The sequence below is a fragment of the Cnephaeus nilssonii genome, assembly GCF_951640355.1.
Source record: "Cnephaeus nilssonii genome assembly, chromosome: 13".
NCBI classification, from domain to species: Eukaryota; Metazoa; Chordata; class Mammalia; order Chiroptera; family Vespertilionidae; genus Cnephaeus; species Cnephaeus nilssonii.
In genome coordinates this window covers 68,807,693-68,828,783 of record NC_137084.1, presented here as the reverse complement: position 1 = coordinate 68,828,783, position 21,091 = coordinate 68,807,693, and the positions used below count along the sequence as shown (strand labels likewise).

Here is a 21,091-nt window from a genome sequence, read left to right as displayed (position 1 = left end):
TTGTCGTTTGTATTGAAATAAGCAGTTTGCAAAGACTTTCTCTTAAGTCATTAAAACATGACCAGGTAGGAAAAGATAAGTTAAACACTTACTACCACAATTTGGCTTAAGATACATAGTATACTTAGAGTTTCTTTTCAACAAACAAAATTTGTCATTGGTTCCAGGAAACATTAGATCTTTTCAATTCAATGGCATGCCATGAAAAGTAGAAAAACACAATGAGAAAATTTCTTGAATCCAATGTTTTTAGTACATCAAGACTCTCTTTTTACAGTAATCTTTGTATTTCTGTAAAATTTAGGGAGAAATTAACATCAGTATATGTGCACACTGCCTGCACCTAATCAGTGCTATTAGATCAAATCATTTTTCTGTACTAAGTACATTTTCTTGCATCTCTTTGAAATGGTGGTTAAATGTAGAGAGTGAACCCCAATGAACTCTGACAAGTAAAGACGCAACATTCCTGAGAAACCAGTAATACATTTATATGACCTCAGAAGTACTCATGTCTGGGAGCAACTTGGTCAATCTGATCAAAATGGTTTAAATTCAGGTAAGAAAATATCATACCATCAATTAAACCAAGTTGGTGGTTCTTTTGACATGAGAATAAAGACCAAACCTGATTCCAGGAGCACAATGAAAACATAATGCGTAAGCAAATGAAGACTGTGTTTAAACATGTCTTGTTTGGTAAATGGTAAGAATAGAAAAATAGAAAAGCTTTATTTTTTTTCCCCTCTAGAAAGACTGACCATGATCTATGACTAAAAGCTCAAAGTTCCAATTCTGCATTAATAGCATTTTATGAAAGTTCCAATGGTAAGCAGAAATTTGGCTCATTAATTAGAACAATTCTACAAAGGGAACATCGCTCTGGGGAGATTGTTAACTTTGGAGAATGGTATTTCATTTAATAGACAGCATGGACTTCATACATATCCATTATCAGTGCCTTGAAAACCAAACAACTTTAAAAGTTAGCAGCAGTTTCTGCAAGTACAAAAATACACATTTATTACATAACAGGATAGTAAAATCTGTCAAGATATATTATACAAACTCAAAACATTTTAGATAAAGCATGAGTCTAATATATTATAGATTAACAGAGTATAATAAAATGACGTTCTTCAAATCATACAATATAATACTTTACAGCAATATTAACAAACTATTTACATTATTACAGGAGGATCTAAGGGAACACAGAGAGTAGGAATAATTACTTAAGAAACTCAATATCTATTTCCTTCTGTGCTTCAAATTGAGTAGGTGATTTTCTATATATATATAGGCTAGAATTAATATTTTGTTAAGTAGAGAAGAAATTTCTTCCAAAAAGACACTCGAAGCTGGAAGAGCTTCATTCACATCTTGCAGTTCTGACAGTAGTTTTGCCCTAGGGGTAAGGGAGATCCCTGTTGCCTTTCTAGATAGCAAAAAATGCATATGGACTCTTAGAGGTCTAACTATAGGACAACGTGAAATCTACTTCACACCTGTGGCTGAGATGGCCAGTGTCATGAAGGAGTTCTTTGGACCCAGATTTATAAAAGCTAATTATAATGCTAAGGGCAAACAGGACTATGTACCCCATAGGTAGGTAGCACCAATAGCTAATACTTAAAAGACTTGTTATATCTTACAGAAAACATTTTATTTTATTTTTTTTAGTAATTTTAGAGAGAGAGGAAGGAAGGGAGAGAGAGAGAAGGAGAGAGAGAGAGAGACACAGAGAGAGAGAGAGAGAGAGAGACAGAGAGAGAGATAGATAGATAGATAGATAGATAGATAGATAGATAGATAGAAACATTGATTTGTTGTTCTACTTATTTATGCACTCATTGGTTAATTCTTACATGTGCCCTGACTGGGGATTGAACCCACAACCTTGGCATATCAGTACGACGCACTAACCTACTGAACTACCTGGCCAGAGCCACCAGAAAACATTCTTCCCCCTTTAACTGGAAAAAAAAAATAATGCAACATTTAGGACAACAAGGAAAGAACACTTAACATGAAAGCTTCCTAATGGCTCAGAAATATAGTTCGGAATAAGCTAGTTTGTGGGAGAAAGGTCCATTTGATGGTGGACTAGAGAGACCCAGTGGGTTCTAAGCTTCTTATAAGTAACAAGTTGAAATGAAGGAAGATTCACATCCTTTCCTGACTCTATCCCTCCATACTGGCTGGCAAGACCTAATAATCAATGGAGTTAATCCAGGAGATGTACCAGTGTCACTTTAAGACAGAGAGAGCGGTAATCCATGGATATAAACCAAAGAGGTGGGGTATACACTATCTGTAAACCATGAGTCATTTGGGACAAAAGTATGTAAAAACTCCTGGAGGTAGGGAAATCCCAAGCCAGTGACTGAGAAGGCCCGGTAGCCACTTTGGTGGGAATTCTGTTCTGCAACTCTTCATAAGCTGGTAAACTCAAAATTGCTCTCTCTATGGCCAAATGATAATCAGAAAAAGGGTGACTTATCAGTAATGTGTTCTGGCTGACTACTCTAAGAGGCGGGGCTGCAGAAAACATTTCAGCAAAGAGGAGGCCAGCTTTCATCATGCTGGCAACAGCATTCGTGTAACAGAGAAAGGACTGTTTTGCAGTTTCCCCCCACCCTCTGGTAACGGGTGCATTCAGGCCACCTTCTAATTGGAAACGCTGTCTTTCTGGAGAATGCTTCCAGCCCAAGTCCCTTTGTAAAGAACACGGAGATGGGCAACGTTTCGTCTTTCTCCGCCCAGCTGTTTACTGGAGCTTTTGCAAAGCGATGCAGTGCTAATGGACAAATGAATCAAGTAACACAACCAACAAAAAATGGCATCATGATACTCATGGCTCTTGAGCCACTCTCTTTTTTCCCAGTCTAGCTACATCCTGGGCTATTTTCTGAAGGATCCTGCAAGGACATATGACTCTAAGAAGTCACAGAAATAGCCAGTGACTTGGATTAAGGGAAATGTTTCACATGATTTCCTTCATTAGTGGGCATGCTTTTCTTCCCAATACTTTGATTAGTGGCGTTTTTCTTGCTTATTTATTGAACATATTCCATGGAATGTGGATTGTTTGTCTGCACCCTTCCCCTCTCCCACAGTCTCCATTCTTCACTAATGATACCCTGGCCTTCTCAGAGAACTAACCTGGTATAATGCATGCTTCCTTTTTATGCTAAATGATAAACCGGTCAGAGAAAAACAAGTACCACATGATTCCACTAAGGAACAAAATAGAAACAGACTCATAGAGACTGACAGCTGTCAGAGGGTGTTGGGTTGGGGAGCTGAGTGAAAAAGGTGAAGGAATTAAGTACCCCCCCCCCAAAAAAAAAAACCACCACACCAAACCCTCATAGACACAGACAACTGTATGGTGATTACCAGAAGGAAAGGAGGTGGGAGTGATGGAGGAGGGTCAAGGGAGATAAATGATGATGGAAGCAGACTTGACTTTGGGTGGTGAACACACAATACAATATATTGATGATGTGTTCTATAATTGTACACCTGAAACCTATATAATTTTATTAACCAATGTTACCTAAAAAATTCAATAAAGTTAAAAGTAAAGAAGAAAAACAAAAGAAGACACTTTCTCTCTCTGCTAATATCTCCAAAATCATGACAGGCCCAGTCCCACGCTCTAATGAATTATTGTAGTTAAACTTCTTGCCACATGGTCTTTGTAAAGAGAATTATTTTATTGTCCTAAGTATTAGCAATAATTATCTTTTTGCTACCTGTTCCAGGTACTTTATACAAAGGGGTCATAATGATTATTGTCTCGATGTCATTGTTAGACCACCTTCTGTTCTTCTAGACATCAGGTTCTTCTTGTGGTAAAATGTCTTTGGTTGAATGTTTGTCCGCAACATCACACACTACTGTAGGCCCTGAGTCTGGGCTGGACTCATCATCCATAACCGAAGAGTGGGGTGAGGATCTCTCACAGGGCGGGGTACCCGGAGAGCACTGCCCGCTACTCTCTCCTTCCTCCTGTGACTTCAGACAAAGCTCCAATGTGCCTTCCACTTGGCTGGATGGAGAGCTACCGCGTGGCTCGGAGACGTGGCTGGGATCGGAGCTGTGCTGCTGGGCTGTGGGCACAGCTGGAAGTTCTGCAGGTGCCCTCAGGGGCATGTCTTTCTGTGTCTCTTGCTGTGGGTTGGCTTCCGGAGCCCCAGAAGCATGTGGACGTGGCTCTGCAGGTCCTGGTAGAGAAGCTATTTTCCTTTCCTCTGGTCTGGCTGCCCTGGCTTTGTTTTTGAGGGACCAGTTTTTTAAACTGGCCATACCATTTCTTAGCCACGTGCTGGGATGAAGGGTTACAGAATGCATGTGTGAATGCCTCTCTAAGGTGTCCTTTTTTGTATAAGCCAGGCGGCTGCTGGCCTGCCCAGAGACGGGACCAGACCCTCCAGAAGTGAGTCTGGAGCTGCCGAAGTCGGAAGGTTCTCCCTGCTGGCCATGGGCCTGAAAAGTGCAATCTATTGGGCAGGAGGTTTCAGTGGGCGTAAACACGGAATGCTCTGAAATCTGAGAAAAAGCACTGTCTTGGGAGCTCACGGAGGAGCCAGATGGGGAGGTGCCTGGGGAGGACAAGCTGGAACAGCTAGTCCTGGGGCAGATGCTTAACCTCGAGGGTAAAAGGGTCTCAGTGCTCTGGCTGGTGGCACCGCTCTTGCCCACCTCGATCCCCATGACCAAGCTCTGGTTAATGAGCTTTTGCCCCTCCATTTGTAAAGACTTGTGCTGCTGGAGATACTCCTCCTCTCCAGGCAAGGGGCCTACTTCATAGCTGCCTTTATTGTGTTTCCTTGAAAAAATCCCCCTGAGATAGCTCAGCTTGGAGTGCTGGTCATTGGTGCTGGGCTCTAAGCAGCACCAGTACCTCCTGGAACGCTTGGGGGCATCTGCTGCGTTTGTTGTGGCGCGTCCAGGTGTGTCTGCATCAGAGGCCTGGCTCCTGGGACAATCATGTGAGCACATGTAATTGCAAGATGCCACAGAAATGGCCACTGGCTTTGAGGGAGAGGGGAGCTTCATGTGGCTTCCTTCATGAGCAAAGAAGCCCTTCTTCTTAGCATTTTTATTAGAGGCATTTTTCTTGTTATCAGTGCCTGTGACTACAGCCTGTTTAAAACACGTCTTACCCTCCTCCCGTGGGGGTTCATTTTGCTTCAGATGGTCCTCACCTTTCTGCGACAGAATTGCATCACAGCTGGACTTGCGTAGCTTTTTCTGGTAAAACTCGCGGAAAGAGGAAAGCTTTGCATCTCGATAGTCGATGCTGGGCTCCGAGCAGCGCCGGTGGCGCCGAGGGCTTTTCGGAGCATCTTCTGCAGCCATGGACAGATAGCTGGGTGTGGTTGTGCCGGATGGGGCCCCGGCATGGTCCTGCAGGGTGGCCTCTCCGTACAGCACTGTGACAGTCACTGGCTTGGAATCGAGAGGCCCTTCCAGTTGAATGTCTTCATGTTTTGGACGGTCTAAGTCAAAGTCGCTCAGGGTTAAAAGACCTTCCAGTTCAGGCTGGTCGGGGTCATAGTCACTGAGGGTGAGGACGGGGTCCATGCTTCTGCTCCCCTGGCCGAGGGTCGTCACCAGGTCACTGCACGGAGCGTCAGCATCCTCATTCAGCTCGTTTTCCAAGTTGTCATAGGACGAGTCAGTCATTTGTAAGCAAGAGAGATCTGCGGGAAATCAAACCATGATAACCTCGTTAAATACTCCAAGTGCATGCTGTCTAAAGTAACAAAAACTGTGATGCTTAGTTTAATTCTTTTTTCATGTAGATTTTTCAAATTTCTATACTTAAGGAAAAAAGATCATTCACAATCTCTCAATTTGTCAGTGCAGAATACAAAATAAAATTGGGTGTACTAGATTTATCTCAGTTCCTGAAGAAATGGGCTTTCCTTAAGTAAGATTTCCTCAAAGCAGAGAGACATGTCATAATACCGAGAAATGACACACAAAAAAATTAAAGGAATCAATGCCAAGTACATGTGGATTCTGAATGAGACTTCCTACTAGCATGGCTTGCTGGTGAATACACAAAATTAACTCTCTGGGCAACAATTTAAAACCCTGTCAACTTCTCTTTTATAGAGTTCTTTAATATCCATTATTTATTTAATCTTTAAAACCACCATAAAAGTTAGGCATTATGGGCATCCATATTTTATCGATACAGAATCAATGTTCAGTGGCAGAGAATAATTGACCAAAGGTGATCTAACTAGTCATTGGTGGTACAGGACTTCACAGTCTGGATGCTGTTGCTTAGAAACGGTTTTAGAGCCACCAGCATCCCGAGTGTCCCAGGGAAGCAGAGGAAGGGGAGAGCGGAAAAGCCCGGCTGCCTCTGCGGCCTCTGGGCCTTCTGCTCCAGCTTTAACTCCCGTCCTATGATGTGCATTAGCATTCCTTGTAAAGCTCCGTTTACAAAAAGATGAACACCAATAAGTGCTAACAGGTTCCTGAAGTTGGGGATCTCATCGTATCTACGTGAACCCCACCAGTGTTCACACCAGCCTGCCTTCTAATGAAGGAGCCCTAGGCCCACGGACCCAGGCCAGTGGCTCCCTTCACCGGAGCTACCGTGGGATCCAGGAGAACCACGGTCCCATCACCTTCACCGACGCGCGTCTATTTCTCACAGGAAAGCAATCCAATTAGTCACAATACCTGAGGTATTCTCTCTAATGTCACACATCACTGACACCTCTCCAAAGAGGGAAGTGATTTCTTCTCCAAATATTCTACAGCAATTTTCAATCAGAAATTGAATAAGCAGAGTAACCTGTACAAAAAGGGACAAAATTGAAGTGCCACTTTCCATACAGCATATCTATAAACCATACTTAATATATGAGTGCTGATTTCAACAAAAATGCAAAAGAATCCTGAGAAAAAAATCATGTCTATTTTAAAGGTATACAAAAGAGATTCCCCTAAAAAGCTATGACAAGAGTTAATTTGGGGATAGAAACCCATTTTAATCAGTGGACTAAAGTTATTATTTGTGGCTTTGGCTTAATACTAACATTTTCTTCCCAATGGTTCTGCCTTTAAAATTAGGGTAGTTTTACATATTCTCTACAGTGCTTAGGGTAACGAAATACACTTTGTTATTAAAGCCCGTGAAGCATCACTAGACAGACATATGAATGCATTTCTTATGTATGAGGTAGTTGTCATGGGTCTGGGAAGAGGGCATCCTCTATGGGTTGACTGTGAAGGAGAGAGACAGCTGGAGAGAAAACCTGCATTTTGCCCCATTGGTTTCTCCCTAGGCACTTCCTTCCGGCATTCTCCCTCCTGGGAGGCTCCTGCAGAAGTGGTGAGACTTCACCAGGGAGCTTTCTGCCTCCACTGAGCTGTACTGGAGTCTCACTGTAGTTTCCCTGCCTCAATAGCTGAGCAAAGGAGCAAACAGAATGGTGGGCACGCCAGGCACCACAGGGGTGTGGTTTCAAGTAACCACTGTATGAACGAGAGGTGGTATCACCACCTCCACTTTCCAGAGGAGAAACTGGATGAGTGTAACTAATTTTGCCCAGGAGTGTACAACTGGCAAGTGGTGGGGCTGAGACGTGAACCCTGGCTTGTCTAACTTCAAAGTTCTTGTTTCTTTTCTCAAACCAACTGCTTATCATTCTGTGGTTGAAGTCAGTCACAGTTTTTTGCCTCTTTCAAGGAAAAAGAGAACTAACCCAACTGCTAGCACTTTTCTGCTTCAGAAACCACTTTTCTATAGTTTACCAGATAGGATAAAACAATTAGTGAGCCCAAATTTATGTTCTTTCAGAAAATGTCTTTTAGAATGAATACTCTGAATTTTAGCTTCAAAATGGGGACTCAGTCTCCCACGGCATAAAAATGAAAAACTTCATTACCTTTTTTGCAAATACGGGTTCTAATTCTGGGCTGCAGGAAGTAGCAGACCAAAGAATGCTCGGAGCGATACACACCGCTAAATTATATGCGTTCATCAGATTGGATGAGGACTGTTGCACAATGTTGTGTAGTACCCCAAAAAGGTATCTTAGAAGAACAATATTGGCTCTTGGAAGCTGGTCTAACAGCCTGAAGATAGAAAAAAAAAATGCACTCTTTAAGCAAGACATTTCATAAACTATTTGTATAAACAGGCAACCCTTGCTTTCCATGAATTCCTCATGCAAAGCAAAACACAGTCCAGATGTGCAGGAGTTTCAGTTAACATGGTACCATGCAAAGTGAGCATTGCCTGTACAGAAAGAGGGAAAATAAGAAAGGGGATTTAGCTATTTATTTTGTACACTGTCTTCACAACTCAATGAAAATGTAAGAGACTGCACAAAAATGGCTCACAAAAAATGCTACCCAATTTACCTGAAACTAACAAAATGTATTTTAATTTAGTTAAATCCTGTAACATTTCAGAATATTCTCCACCAAAAAACCACAAAAATCTTTCTGATGAAAGTCAACAACCATTAAACTTAAAGTGCTCCTTTATTTCCAAGTGTATCTCTTGGTGAGAACCCAAACTTGAGCTATTAAGACTGCCTAGTCCATTCTGAGAGCTGAGGCTCTGCTCCACTAGCTCCCAAAGTCAATTTGTCCCAAGGCTCATCTTTCTGGTATCACTTTCACATATAAGTCAAGCTTATGATAGTCTATTTCCTACTGTTCTCCTTTTGTAAGTGATAAGAGGGTTTTAAATTATCATTCACTGAAAATAATATTTACTACCATCCAAAAAACTTATATGTTGATATCAAGGTTGTTACTTTTTTAAAACAAGAATCTGCAACCAAGAGGAGAAAATTGGTCTGATTCCTGTTGCAAAAACAACAGAGGCATTTCTTCAGTACAATGAACTCACAACGAGTGTAGTTTATAGGGACAAATTATGAAAGATATTGAAACAGACCGAAAGATTACTGAGTGTGCTCAATGGAAAGTGAGACCCTGTCTAGCACACTCTTGGGTCACCTGGTTTTATGGAGGCCCTAAGCCTCTGAGCTAACTCTACAAACTCTGTAAGTTATTGATGACTTACAGTGCACCTAACACTTGCTCATAGAATTGAAAAAATTCTGTCTGGTCAAGAGACAAATGATTTATTTGTGCCCTCCACTACCCCTCAATGCCTCAGTAGAGAAAGCCAGTTTTGCATGTATTTATAAATTCATTTCTGATTCAACTACATAAGTTGTGGTAGTTTGAAATGATCAGTTCTCTCATTAATTAATGATGTAAATGAAATCTTTTACACATGTTCATTTTGTATTTATGTGAGAGTCATAGTGTTACCTTTTTTTTTTTTTAAGGTAATCACCTTAACAGTAGGGTGTGAAGTTTTAGACAATGAGCCAAAAGCACAGAATCTAACCTTCACTATCTCTGAATGGTTTCCATCAAACCATAATGGAAGCAGAGGGTATTTTGTGACAAGGTTTTGCTTTCTTTCTCCAACAGTTGTATCCTGTTCTTCTACAGACAAGGGATGTCTATCAATAGCAGGATGTAGATAATTACTTATATTTTAAAATTGTTTGAGAAAAAAAACTGTATTGAAGAAGCATATGGAAAAAATGGTATTGGGATTTTTGGATTTTCAAAGAACTGGAAGTATTGCTTTTTTGATGGACACTTCTTTCTTGCTCTCTTATAATGCAGGAAATGGAGGGGTCGGGGGTGAGTTCTGCCAGCAGCTTCCTTTGCCTGAGTATAGAGGATGCACTCCTTGTGATCAGACTGCATCTGTGCAACTCCCTTTTCCTTGACGATTATCCAGAGCTACCTGCCTCTCTACAGTGCTCCCACAATGCCCTCCTCCACATATTTCTTTTACAGCACTGACTATACTGTATTGCCATTGTAATTCTGGCTTTACCTGTGCACTCTACCAGAGTGTGAGTTCCTTGAAGGAGGAAATATTCTCTGTGTGAATTCAGTTGGTGAATGAGATATAGAAGGGGTTGTCTGGTTAAATATTTACCAAAATTAAGATCATAAATTGGCTTTATAGTATTGGTTTTTATCAACTCCTCTCAGATTAGACATATAGAAGGTGTACAATGGTCAAGTGTGCCATGTTAATAAGATTAGGAAATAAACAATCATAATAATGACAGTGGCTAGCATAAATCTGTTTTTAAACTGATCCCCATGGGTATCATTACTTCATGAGATGAGCTTATAAAACATATGATTTTTAAAAAGTATTTTTGAGATGTGACCAAATTAGAATAATTACCTTTGAATTGTATTTATTTTCTCTTCATCATTTCCTTGATCCATTACACAGACCCAGTTATCATAGAGATCTGTTGAGAAAATACTTCTGGGAATATGTCGTAGAAAATCCTGAGAGAGAGGAAAAAATAAATATTTTAAATCATTATTCTCATGCTAAACATGTACTGGAGTGATTATAAAACATTTTGTTGAAAAGAGTTAAGTCTTCCCTTCTTTGGAATACACAGTTCTTGGTGCCAACTCTCCCCTAATGTGCACATGTAGAAACACATGCTTTGACTTTTTTCTAGCAAAAACCAGAGGAGCAACTGTAGTCTGGATTGTAATGGGAAAGATACAGGACAACCTCTTTGGGCTGAAAGTGCCTGTTTGTATACATTTTAGCAAACTAGTGTATGTGACAGGGCCTGGCAAATCATCCTAAATCCCCTCTTCCCCCTCAAGTCACTGGTTCAAAGAAATGCACAAAGATATTGGTGAGGTTCCTAATGTAATCAGCATCCAATCATTCTATACATACTTACTCATATGTACTAGGGACAGAGCAGTGAATAAAACAGAGTCCTTGCTATTTTCAAATGTTATATTCCAGCGGAACTGCTGAGCAATTTCCATCTAGAGATAGTTAGAGTTTCTCCCTTCTATTCCCCATGGAAGGGCTCTCACTGTTTGGGGAGAAAAAACATTCCAGACAGTGGCTAGGCTCTGGGAGCCTGAGGAGGCACCCTGTGCCTGATGTATACTGATTATCATGTTCCCAGCACATTGTCCTCTCTGGCATTCCAGACTCTGTTCTGCTGAACCACTGGTGGGGCTGGGTGTGGTGAGACCAGATCATAACGCATATACTTATGGCCAAGGATGTTTGTTGTTTGACCTTTGTTTATAAAAAACTTAAAAATAAACTAAATTTGGTTCTGGTCCTATGTTCATTTCTGTTTTAAGCCAACTCTCTCTGTTGTTTTTGGCATGGTATTTGCAAAGCTGAGCTTGCAAAGTCTGATCTCTACCTCAGTAAACTTTAGGCAGAGAAAACTCAATTTCATGTCTAAGCACTGTACCCATGGTTGGCTATCATTCTACAAGTTCATGGAAAGTGGTGAAAGATGCACATGAACTATTTAAACATTGCTGGAAAACCAAATCAGCAACTTTACAAAAGACAACACAACTTGTTACTTACATGTCATGCTTATGTTACTGATATGAAGGCTGCGACATCTCACTATTATAGTTAGCTGATTACATGTGTCTCTCCCCCAGTAGCTCATGACATGAGTAGGTCCAAGGCAAGGGCGGACCCTCACTCTCTACTCATACACTTCAATGCCAAGCACAGTCCCACACATAGTGGTGGTGATTACTGAGCTGTTGCTATTTGCATATGGACAAATATTAGTGAGGACAAGGGAAGGCCAACTAACTATAACTGAGATTCCAAGATAATTTAAAAAACCTCTTTGTAGTCATGTCTCCTATCACAATTTTTTTTAAGAGTGGAGAGCAAGCGGGAAGATGACTGATTCTTCCTATTCTATGTTTCTCTGTTCTATTACATCTTCCAGTAGAAATGCACCTGGATACTTGTGACTCAGATGTGTCTTTACAAAAGTTACCTCTTTTGGGATAAAGGCATTGAATTTTCATAATTCCAAACTAATTTTAGTTGCTGCACCTACTTTAAAAGTCAGATTCAAAGAGGCAAACTGTTATTTCAAAGTGGGACAGTGACAATAGCACTCTGTTTAAATCACAGTGGAACACATACTTATGATCTGTCTTGAAGGAAAAGTTCATTTAATCTTAAACCTACACTTGAAAGATAATAGGTCATAACATCCCAATGAACTCTCCACAGCTGGAATAACAAGTTATGAAATACAACCGCCATCGCAGCTGAGAAAGAATATGAGAGCTGGTCCTGAACTACAATCACTGACTCCCAGCACTCAGCTGTCTCCTGCCCTCCCAAACCAGAGCCCTGGTCACCAGCAGGACTACCAGGCTCATCTGAGATGAGATTCCTGCAGGGCAAAAAATGAACTTTCCCTCAAAGGTCTGTCGGATCAAAGTTACAGCGTCTCAAGCAATTTTCTTTCAATTATAGTTTGAAGAGTTGAGCTTATAGTTAAACAAAACCAACAGAAGTAAAACATTAAAGGAAACCTAAAGTAGCACTTCCAAATAGTCTTAAAAACAAGAAGCAAAACAAAAACTCAAAATCTTTAACTTTTGGCAAAAAGTATGTCCTTTCCTGCAGCCACTTAGAAGAAATGAGAGTAAAATGCAGTTACATGGTTATAGAATGTCAACTACTTGTAACCTATTTAACCAGACTTTTCAATCATTTGCATTAGTTTTGTCCTTTGCTTATTTTTGTACAAGTAATACTTCTCCAATTTGGAATGCAGACGAACTCTTCTAGGATTATACTTTTGTGTTAGCCTCAATAATTTAGCACACAATTTTAAGAAGTGTGGTACTGTGAAGAATAGCATGGTAAGGAAAATGTTCTAAAGCCAAGGCTTTAGCTTCTTAAATTAAGAGATGGGAGAAAGTCTAATTAGATGATTAAACAAGAAAAACTCGTTGTGTGTGTATACTTGTATGTATCTATCTCCCAGACATATATCTGGCCGCGCACACCATGCATATCTTTATTGTGTTCCGGGGCTGAAGAGTAATCACAGACTCTGTGCAATACAAACTGGATGAGCCAGCCTCCCGGTTCTTCTGAGTGCTCCTTACAGCACAGCCTGTAGCAGGGTTAAGAGCAGACATGGCCCATGTACCAAGAATCATCTGACTGTGCATTTAGTCATAAAGCAGGATTCTGTAAGCAGTTCCCCACCCCACAGGGCAGTAGTAGGGTGTGGGAGAGTCTCTGCCCTGGCAAGGTGCTTCCCACCCAGCTGGGAGATGGAAGCCTGAGGCAGCAGGTCTGCAGAAGCTACCCCTAAGGTCTAAAGCTCTGCTACAAGCTGGTTTTGACTCTACATTTTCAAAAAATGTGAGGCATTTTCAAGAATGCGGGAGGAAAACATTTTAGAAGTGCTCTAAGCCAAGTGTGGATGTGACTTAAGTAACCATGGGGTGTGGGTGAGAACCGTAAAAACGTCAGGGAAGGTTTTTATAAAAGGAGGCGAGTTCAGAGCCACTCCTGCCCCACTTTTACTTTAAAACGCATTAGGGACAAGGAAGGCACCATGACTGCATCAATGAATGGAAGTTTCAGGGGCCTCAGAGAGCAATTTTTGTTTCGGTTGTTAGGCAAATGCTTGTTTGGTATGGTAAACTTCTTTTTCAAAGTTTAATAAAACATATTTTTTAAAGAATTGCATATTTTAGGAAGGTAGTAGATTGTGAGGAAGTCATCATAGCTAGGGATGTTTGTTTTGGTAAATGGGCTGTATGTGTTTTGATTATTTTAAATTTAACTTAATTCATATTTTTTTGCATGGGGTAGCAGAAGTCATGATGAGAAGAGTGGAGTGAAATAGAAAAACTTAAAAAGTTCGTCTGACATGCCATGTCATGCCATTCATTGGCTGTGGCTTTTAAAGGACAATCTTGACTTTGTGAACTATTTTTTAATACTTTTTAGGTTCTAATCTATTATGGTTCTTTGCAGATGGGAATAACGTCAAAATGAAAGGAACCAGTTGTTTCTCCAGAGGTGCACTGTGGGTGGTGGAGGGAGAACTCCTACCTTCAGAACAGACGCTATCACGAAAATGGATTCACAGTCCAGGCGCACGTCTGCTCCAGCGTCCAGTTTCTCCTTCAGCTCTTTGCACAACTTCACGGTGGTGGACTGTCTGAAGATGCCTTTCGTGAGGGGTCCTTGTTGATTAAGGAAAAAAAGCATATCCTATGGGAAAGCAAAGTGGAAAAAGGCACTTAACAAATACCAGCAGTCTCTCTCTGCCAGAGGGAGGGTGGACGAGGGGACGGCTCTGGGGATCCAACTGGATGGACTGCTAGAGGAATTAGTCAACTGATTTTTTGGTATCTCTAAATCTCTGTTCTATTTATTCAACATCTAAAAACCATTTTACCTCAAACACTTGCTTTAAGGAGACTGTCTTGTTTCAATGACCCAAGGGACACTTTAAACTCAGATTTCTTTGCATTAGCGTCTCTGTCACCTGGTCTCTTCTATCTCACCACTCTCTCCCCATTACTCTCCAATACAAACTCTTCACCCAAATATGGAAATATTATTGTCAAACTCATTCTCCACTCGCTTATCTTTCTTTTAATGCATCTCCATACTTCATTCTACTTCCTGTCTTTACTTCCTTCTTTCCCTCCAGGAAGCTTTCTCCATCCCAGTGCATTCCGGCCATATTTCATATTTCGTTTTGCTTTCTTTCAAGCTGTACATCCTCTGCCTTCAGGGCAGGAAAAGAATGGGTGTTGGAGACAAGCAACCCCTGGGATTTGAAACCTAATTATAGCACATATTTACTGTGTGATATAGGATAAATTTAAGGCTTTAAAATAAATTTGTAAGGGAGGGATGATAACGATGATGATGATAACTACCCCTTAACTCTGTTGTGCAGAGGAATCGATAGAGTGGCTAGGCTAGTGTCTATCATTTACAGATGCGCAGTATACCATAAAATGCATACATCTAGTAGAGCACTTAGAAGACACTGGATACTCAATAAATGTTGCTTAACAATGGTCATTTGGAGATAAGACAAATACAGTGGTTTTCACCTGATCCACTCTATACAGGTGAAAGATAACTAAATGCCAGAGGATGTATCTTTATACGTAAATACTTGAAATATAAATAAAACACATGTAATATTTATAAAAAGCATATGATTGAATAGTCTGCTGCTAAAGGGATTAAAGGAGATTTTCAGAACAATGCAGAATTCAAGAAAGGAAGTGAGAGAAATGTGAGGGATTATGCCCTCTCTACCAAGCAAATTCTAATCTGTCTGAGCAGTTTATGTGGCTCTTTTCTAAGACAAGGCGATTAGGTGATCTCTTCCTATTATGTCTAATGTATGATTCTGTTAATAGCTAATCAGATTTTTATTTTTTGAAGTAATAATAATAAATATTCTCAGCCAAAGCCATGGGTGTCTATATTTCCATTTGGGTATAGATTTGCCTCTCAGAGCTCTCTCCTTCCCCAAATATCCCTTCCCATTGGTGTTCCAGGCTGGAATGAGACTTACCAAGACAGGTTTGGGCAGATTGTCATTGTCACAGATATTTGTCAGAGACACTCCAAAGAGCTGTCCTGTCATAGGAGAGGTTGGGGACATGGGCGAGTTATCCAGGTGAGTGCCAGAACCCCGCCAAAAGGCCCAATTGATGATAGATCTTCTCCTTTTAAATGTCTTCTGACCCGAATCTAAGGAAGAAGTGAGGTAGAAAAACCAGTTTAACTCACTTCACCTTATTTCTACAGTTTCTATTTTTATGTTACACTCATTACTATGACTCAAAGAGAAAAACTGCTTATAGGTATCCTTTGTTACTATTAATTCAATTTATGAAATTTCATTATAATATTTTATAAATTAAGAATCAAATATTTGGGTTTGTCCTACTCGTTTTTGGAACATCACCGGTTTGTTTCCATGAGATTTGGCACTGAATTCTCAAAGGTGAAAGAAAGGGTCCCTTATTTTACTGTAACAACTTAAAACAAAACAAAAAATATTTATGTTTCATTCCAACATATAAAGATGAGACTAGGCACACAAAAAAGTTGAGGATATTGTTAGACTACAATTAAATAGTGAGACAGAGAGGAAAAGGAGGAGGAGGAGGAGGAGGAGGAGGAGGAGGAGGAGGAGGAGGAGAAGGAAGAGGAGGAGGAGGAGGAGGTGGAGGAGAAGGAGGAGGAGGACGATGAGGAGGAAGAGGAGGAGGAGGAGGAAGAGGAGGGGAAAAATGGATGGATGTGCACAGGAGGTGATAGTTACAAGAACAGTTCTTTAAGGATTCTTTCAGACATTTCTGCTACTCTCTCTTGTCCTTTAGCCTCAACATCTACACACAATACCAATTATAAACTCTTAAAATAAAATTTTAAAACAAAATTATAAAACAAAACATTTTAAAAAGCCTACCTGAGGCACTAAAGAGGGACCAAAAGAAGGGAAATACTAGTACTTGAGATAGAAGTTGACACTTTGGAGGAAGGGAATGGCATGGCCCTGGGTAAGTTTTCTATTCTTACAGCTTTTAGCCTGAAGACAGGCCCCAGGATGGTGGGGTGACTGAAATTTGGAAAGAAACCTGCACTCCCACTGGCTTGGAGAACTAGAGAATGGAAGGGAGGTTTCCACAGGAGCTGTAAGTCCTAGAAGGAGAAAACTAAATAGTGGGAGCCCCAAATGCTGTGCATAAATTCTGCCCAAATCTCTGCAGACCCAAAGCACCCAGGTGTGGGCAGATTCAAAACAGCTTGTAGATAGGGCTGACCGAACTGAGATTGGAGGAGCCATAGTCCTCAGTGGCACCCACTCAGGTCTGACTCCATTTTCTCCAGAGAGAGGGTAAGGCAATTAGTCACTGAGCCCCTGCTGCATGGCCCTGACAGCCAACCACACTACCCAACTTGATGTCAACTACTCAACATTCCCGCTGGAAGAGATGAGCTTTTCAGGGATGAGTGGGTCAGCAGTGTCATGAAATGTTTTATTTCCACAGAATGGCCAAATTTAAAGCAAATACCAAACCAATGCAAGTTGTGGGAGGATAAACCAAAAAGTGACATTTTACTGAATAGGCTCCAGACCACCACCCACCTTGCTTCCTCAGGACAGGTACACGCATCATCAAAGTGCACACAGCAGGTGTAAAGGCCTTTGGTTCTAGAGTTAGGAGCTCAGTTAGACTCCGGGCTCTGACACTAACCTGGGGGAAAGTTACTTAACCTCTCTTCTCTTTTAAAAGTATTTATTGTTAAAAGTATTACATATGTCTCTCCCTTTCCCCCATTGACCTCTTCTAGCCTGCCCCCGCCCTCCGCCTCACAGGCTTATTGAGAGGCTTAAGTAGGATAATGCATGAAAAGAACTTTGGCATGAGTCATGGTGATCTTGATTAAAGCTGCTAAGACACCAATCTCCTCCCTACAAAGAGGACTTTCCCCCACATCCACTCTCCATTTGGCTCTGGTTACCCAGAGTGCTTTCTTCCTGCCTTGACATTCCCAACCTGTACCATCGTGAAAAAACAGACAAGGAAACTAAACCCATGCTTAAATCCTGGAGGGGTTTCCAATTTGCCCAGCAATTTCAATTTGTGCAAATGTTTGTTTAATACATATGTTTGTATGTGTTGAGTAGTTGTACTCAGTGTAGTTTCCTCACATTTAACCTGGTTTCATTATTTCTAAAGTATCAGATTTATTTGATTTTTAGCTTTCACACACTTCTGAGGAAGGATGCTTTAAATCATAAAGTTATATACCCAGCTATCCTATGAGTGCGGAGAGAGGATAAAGCAGAGATTGAGTCTTGTGCTGTATTAAAAATGGTTTCAGCTGCAGCTATGCCTTTTGTTATGTACAACTTTCATAGAGGTCATGTTACCTCTGGGGTGGAGAGGAAACAAATTTTATTAGAATTTACTTTCTTGAGGAGCTTTTAACACATAGCTCTTACTTTCTAAATGTCAAAGGCTGATGAAAATCATGCTATTGTTAAAAATATAAAGGTGTTGTGAATGTAGAGCAAACTAACTTCATGTAAGTCTAACTTTCCTAAACAATCCTGGAAAGCTTAGCTAGTGTTTCTTCATGCTTAAGTTAGGGAACTGAATACTAAACATTACAATTCTTAAAAATTTGTGCTTATAGAAAACAATAATCACAATAACAAAACCTTAATTAGAAATTATATTCTAGCCAAGTAACTCTCCAAATTAAAAATGTCCCCCTTCTCCCCCTTTCAGAGTATGAAATAATTACGGGAGAATACTAGAATCATAGAGCAAACAGGTAGAAGAAAAACGTTGCATTCCATATTTTACCATCTACCATAAAAATTCAGGTCCATTATTCCTGGGTCTGAAGCACATGTGGCAGGTGAGCCTGCAGTGGGTGCAGGACTGGGAGTCCAGTTCAGCCTAGAACCTCAGGAGCTACGTCAGACCACTCCCCAATGATGCCACCTTAAACCCAGAGTTCAGCTTCACCCAAGTTTTCCCATAATAGGTGAGACCAAGCCACTCAATCTTCCGTATAACTTCTCTCTTCTATATACCGGACTAAGCCCTGCTATGAGTCCCAGGACTAAAGCAAGCTCACAATGTAATGAGACATGTAAAGAAATCATTATAATGCAATTTTTATGTGTTACATTAGAGATGTAAGAACTGTTCTAGAGACACAGAGAAGGGGGCAACTACGTGTCTGAAGGAACGAAGATCTCCTGGAACTGATTTGAGTTGGGTCTTGAAATCAGATCCCTAATATTTATATCCTGAACCCCTAATTGACACTAGAACTGTTTCACTGGGGACTAGCCACCCCAAAACTGAGTTACAGTGATCTAAGTCATAAGGGGTAGCCTTCTGAGAGGTCTACTGCTACTCTGTTTTCAGAATGATACTACACTATTTATATTTCCCCACACTGAGGCAAAATTTGAACAACAGATTGGGGATAACTATGCTCACCTCTGGTTATTTTGGATAACAGATATTTTCCTTAAGCTAACTAGAGAAAGCCTACCTCAGAAATGGTGATACAAAGTTATGTCTTTCTTCTTGCTGTGCCTTTTAGGATTCTCGACCTTGCTTATAGGTCAAATTAATTAAAATAAAATTGACAAGAGACCCAGAGAAATAATTAGGAAAACATGGGTATAAAGGTATAAGAGTAAAATATTATTCTCCTCAGCTTAGTTATAAAGGCAATGTTCCCTCTGTATCTTTAATCAGTAACAATACTTATTAATAAGTTAATTCATTCAAAAATATTCTAGTTCTTATTTACGTATGTTAGGCACTATTCCAGGTGCTGGAAACACAGCAGTGAACAAAGCAGACCAAAAGCTCTCCCTTCATGGAGCGCACATTTTAGTGGATGGGAAACCAAATCTCTATTTCCCCTTCAAAATGGCCCACAGATGTGAGTATAAAACCTTTAATTTCAGAACTCATTTACCACTATGGGAGAACAGATGAATGGTTCAAATATAAGGTAAGTTTTTACAGCTGATATTGGCAAGATGCCTGATAAATTCAATAAAAAGTTGGGCAGTGATGCTGAGCATTTTTTCATGTGTCTACCAGCCATCTGTATGTTCTCTTTGGAAAAGTGTCTATTCAGGTCGTTTGCCCAATGGATTATCTTTCTTTTGTTGAGTTGTATATGTTCTTCATATATTTTGGAAATTATCACCTGTATCATTGGCAAATATGTTCTCCCATACACTTGATTCCCTTTTCATTTTGTTGATTATTTATTTATTTTGCTGTGCCAAAGCTTTTTAGTTTGATGTAGTCCCATTTGTTTATTTTTCCCTTTGTTTCTGTTGCCCTAGGAGATGTACTGTGAAAATTCTGCTATGTAAGATGTCTAAGATTTTGTTGCCTATGTCGTCTTCTAAGATTTTTATGGTTTCATGACTTACATTGAAGTCTTTTATCCATTTTGAGTTTATTCTTGTGTATGGTGTTAAGTATTTTCACTTTTTTAAAAAAAAATCTTCATTGTTGAAAGTATTACAGATGTCCCCACTTTTTCCCCATTGACTTCTAGCCCCCTACCCCATCACCCCAGGCCTTCACCACACTATTGTCTGTGTTCATGGGTTATGCATATATGCATACAAGTTCTTTGGTTAATTTCTTCCCACCCACCCACCCACCCTTGCCTTTCCTCTGAAATTCATCAGTCTGTCCCATGCATCTATTTCTCTGGATCTATTTTGTTCTTACGTTTATTATGTTCTTTAGATTCCCCATATGAGTGAGATCATGTGATACTTTTCTCTCTGACTGGCTTATTTTACTTAGCACAAATACTGGTTTTTAGCCAATTTACTCACTCCTCATAGTAGATGAGCTGCAAGAAGTTCTAAATTTAATTACAAATTACTGTAATGTAAAATAAAACCTATATGAAAATAATTAGCATTTAAACCTTAGTGTCTTCCAAATCTGCACCATACATTGCCATGTAATATTGAACTCCAGAAAATTATTTACTTTGCCTTAACAAATTAAGTAGGTTAGAAACAACATTGAACTATCTAAAAATTGTACACGTGCTCTTGTGCTGCACAAAAACACACTGTACAAATTAAGTAACACTATACATCAAATATCATTCTCTGTGTATCTTTTTTTGGGACTTCAAAACAAAAATTTCCAAACTACACCTCAGAGCCTTCTTTTAATTCCACCACACAAATGCAGAACTGAAGCTCAAGGAGGTCATTGTGTGTAAAACAACAACAATACAAATGAAGAATTTATATTCATAGGTGGCTCTGAAACAGAAGACTCATACTTGGGGTAGATAGCACACAGAACTAAGCAGTATTCTTTTTTCTTTTCTTTTTTTTAATCCTTCCACAAGGATAGTTTTTTCTTTGACCTCTTAGAGAGAATGAAAGGGAGGGTGAGGAGGGGGAGAGATACATCGATTGGTTGCCTCCTGCTCGTGCCCTGACTGGGGTGGGGAATTGAATCTGTGAGCCTTGGGTCTGAGGGTCAATGCACTAACCACTGAGAAAAACTGGCCAGGGCAGTTTTCAGCAGAAAATTTAGCTTACAAGATATCCTCATAACCAGAATAGATGTGAAAGTGAACATTTTACTCAAC

General features: G+C 40.2%; 1 protein-coding gene across 1 annotated transcript; it reads right to left on the bottom strand.

Moving 5' to 3' along the window:
- Window positions 1–3,791: 3,791 nt before the first annotated feature.
- Window positions 3,792–17,088, bottom strand: LOC307110192 (rho GTPase-activating protein 20-like; the record flags this gene model as incomplete). Its single annotated transcript, XM_079789193.1, has 7 exons — window positions 3,792–5,714; window positions 6,712–6,826; window positions 7,923–8,112; window positions 10,274–10,383; window positions 13,985–14,146; window positions 15,477–15,655; window positions 17,061–17,088. The coding sequence occupies 7 exons, from the start codon at window positions 17,086–17,088 to the stop codon at window positions 3,838–3,840; spliced, it is 2,661 nt and encodes an 886-aa protein (XP_079645319.1). The 3' UTR covers window positions 3,792–3,837.
- Between the last annotated feature and the right edge of the window lie 4,003 nt (window positions 17,089–21,091).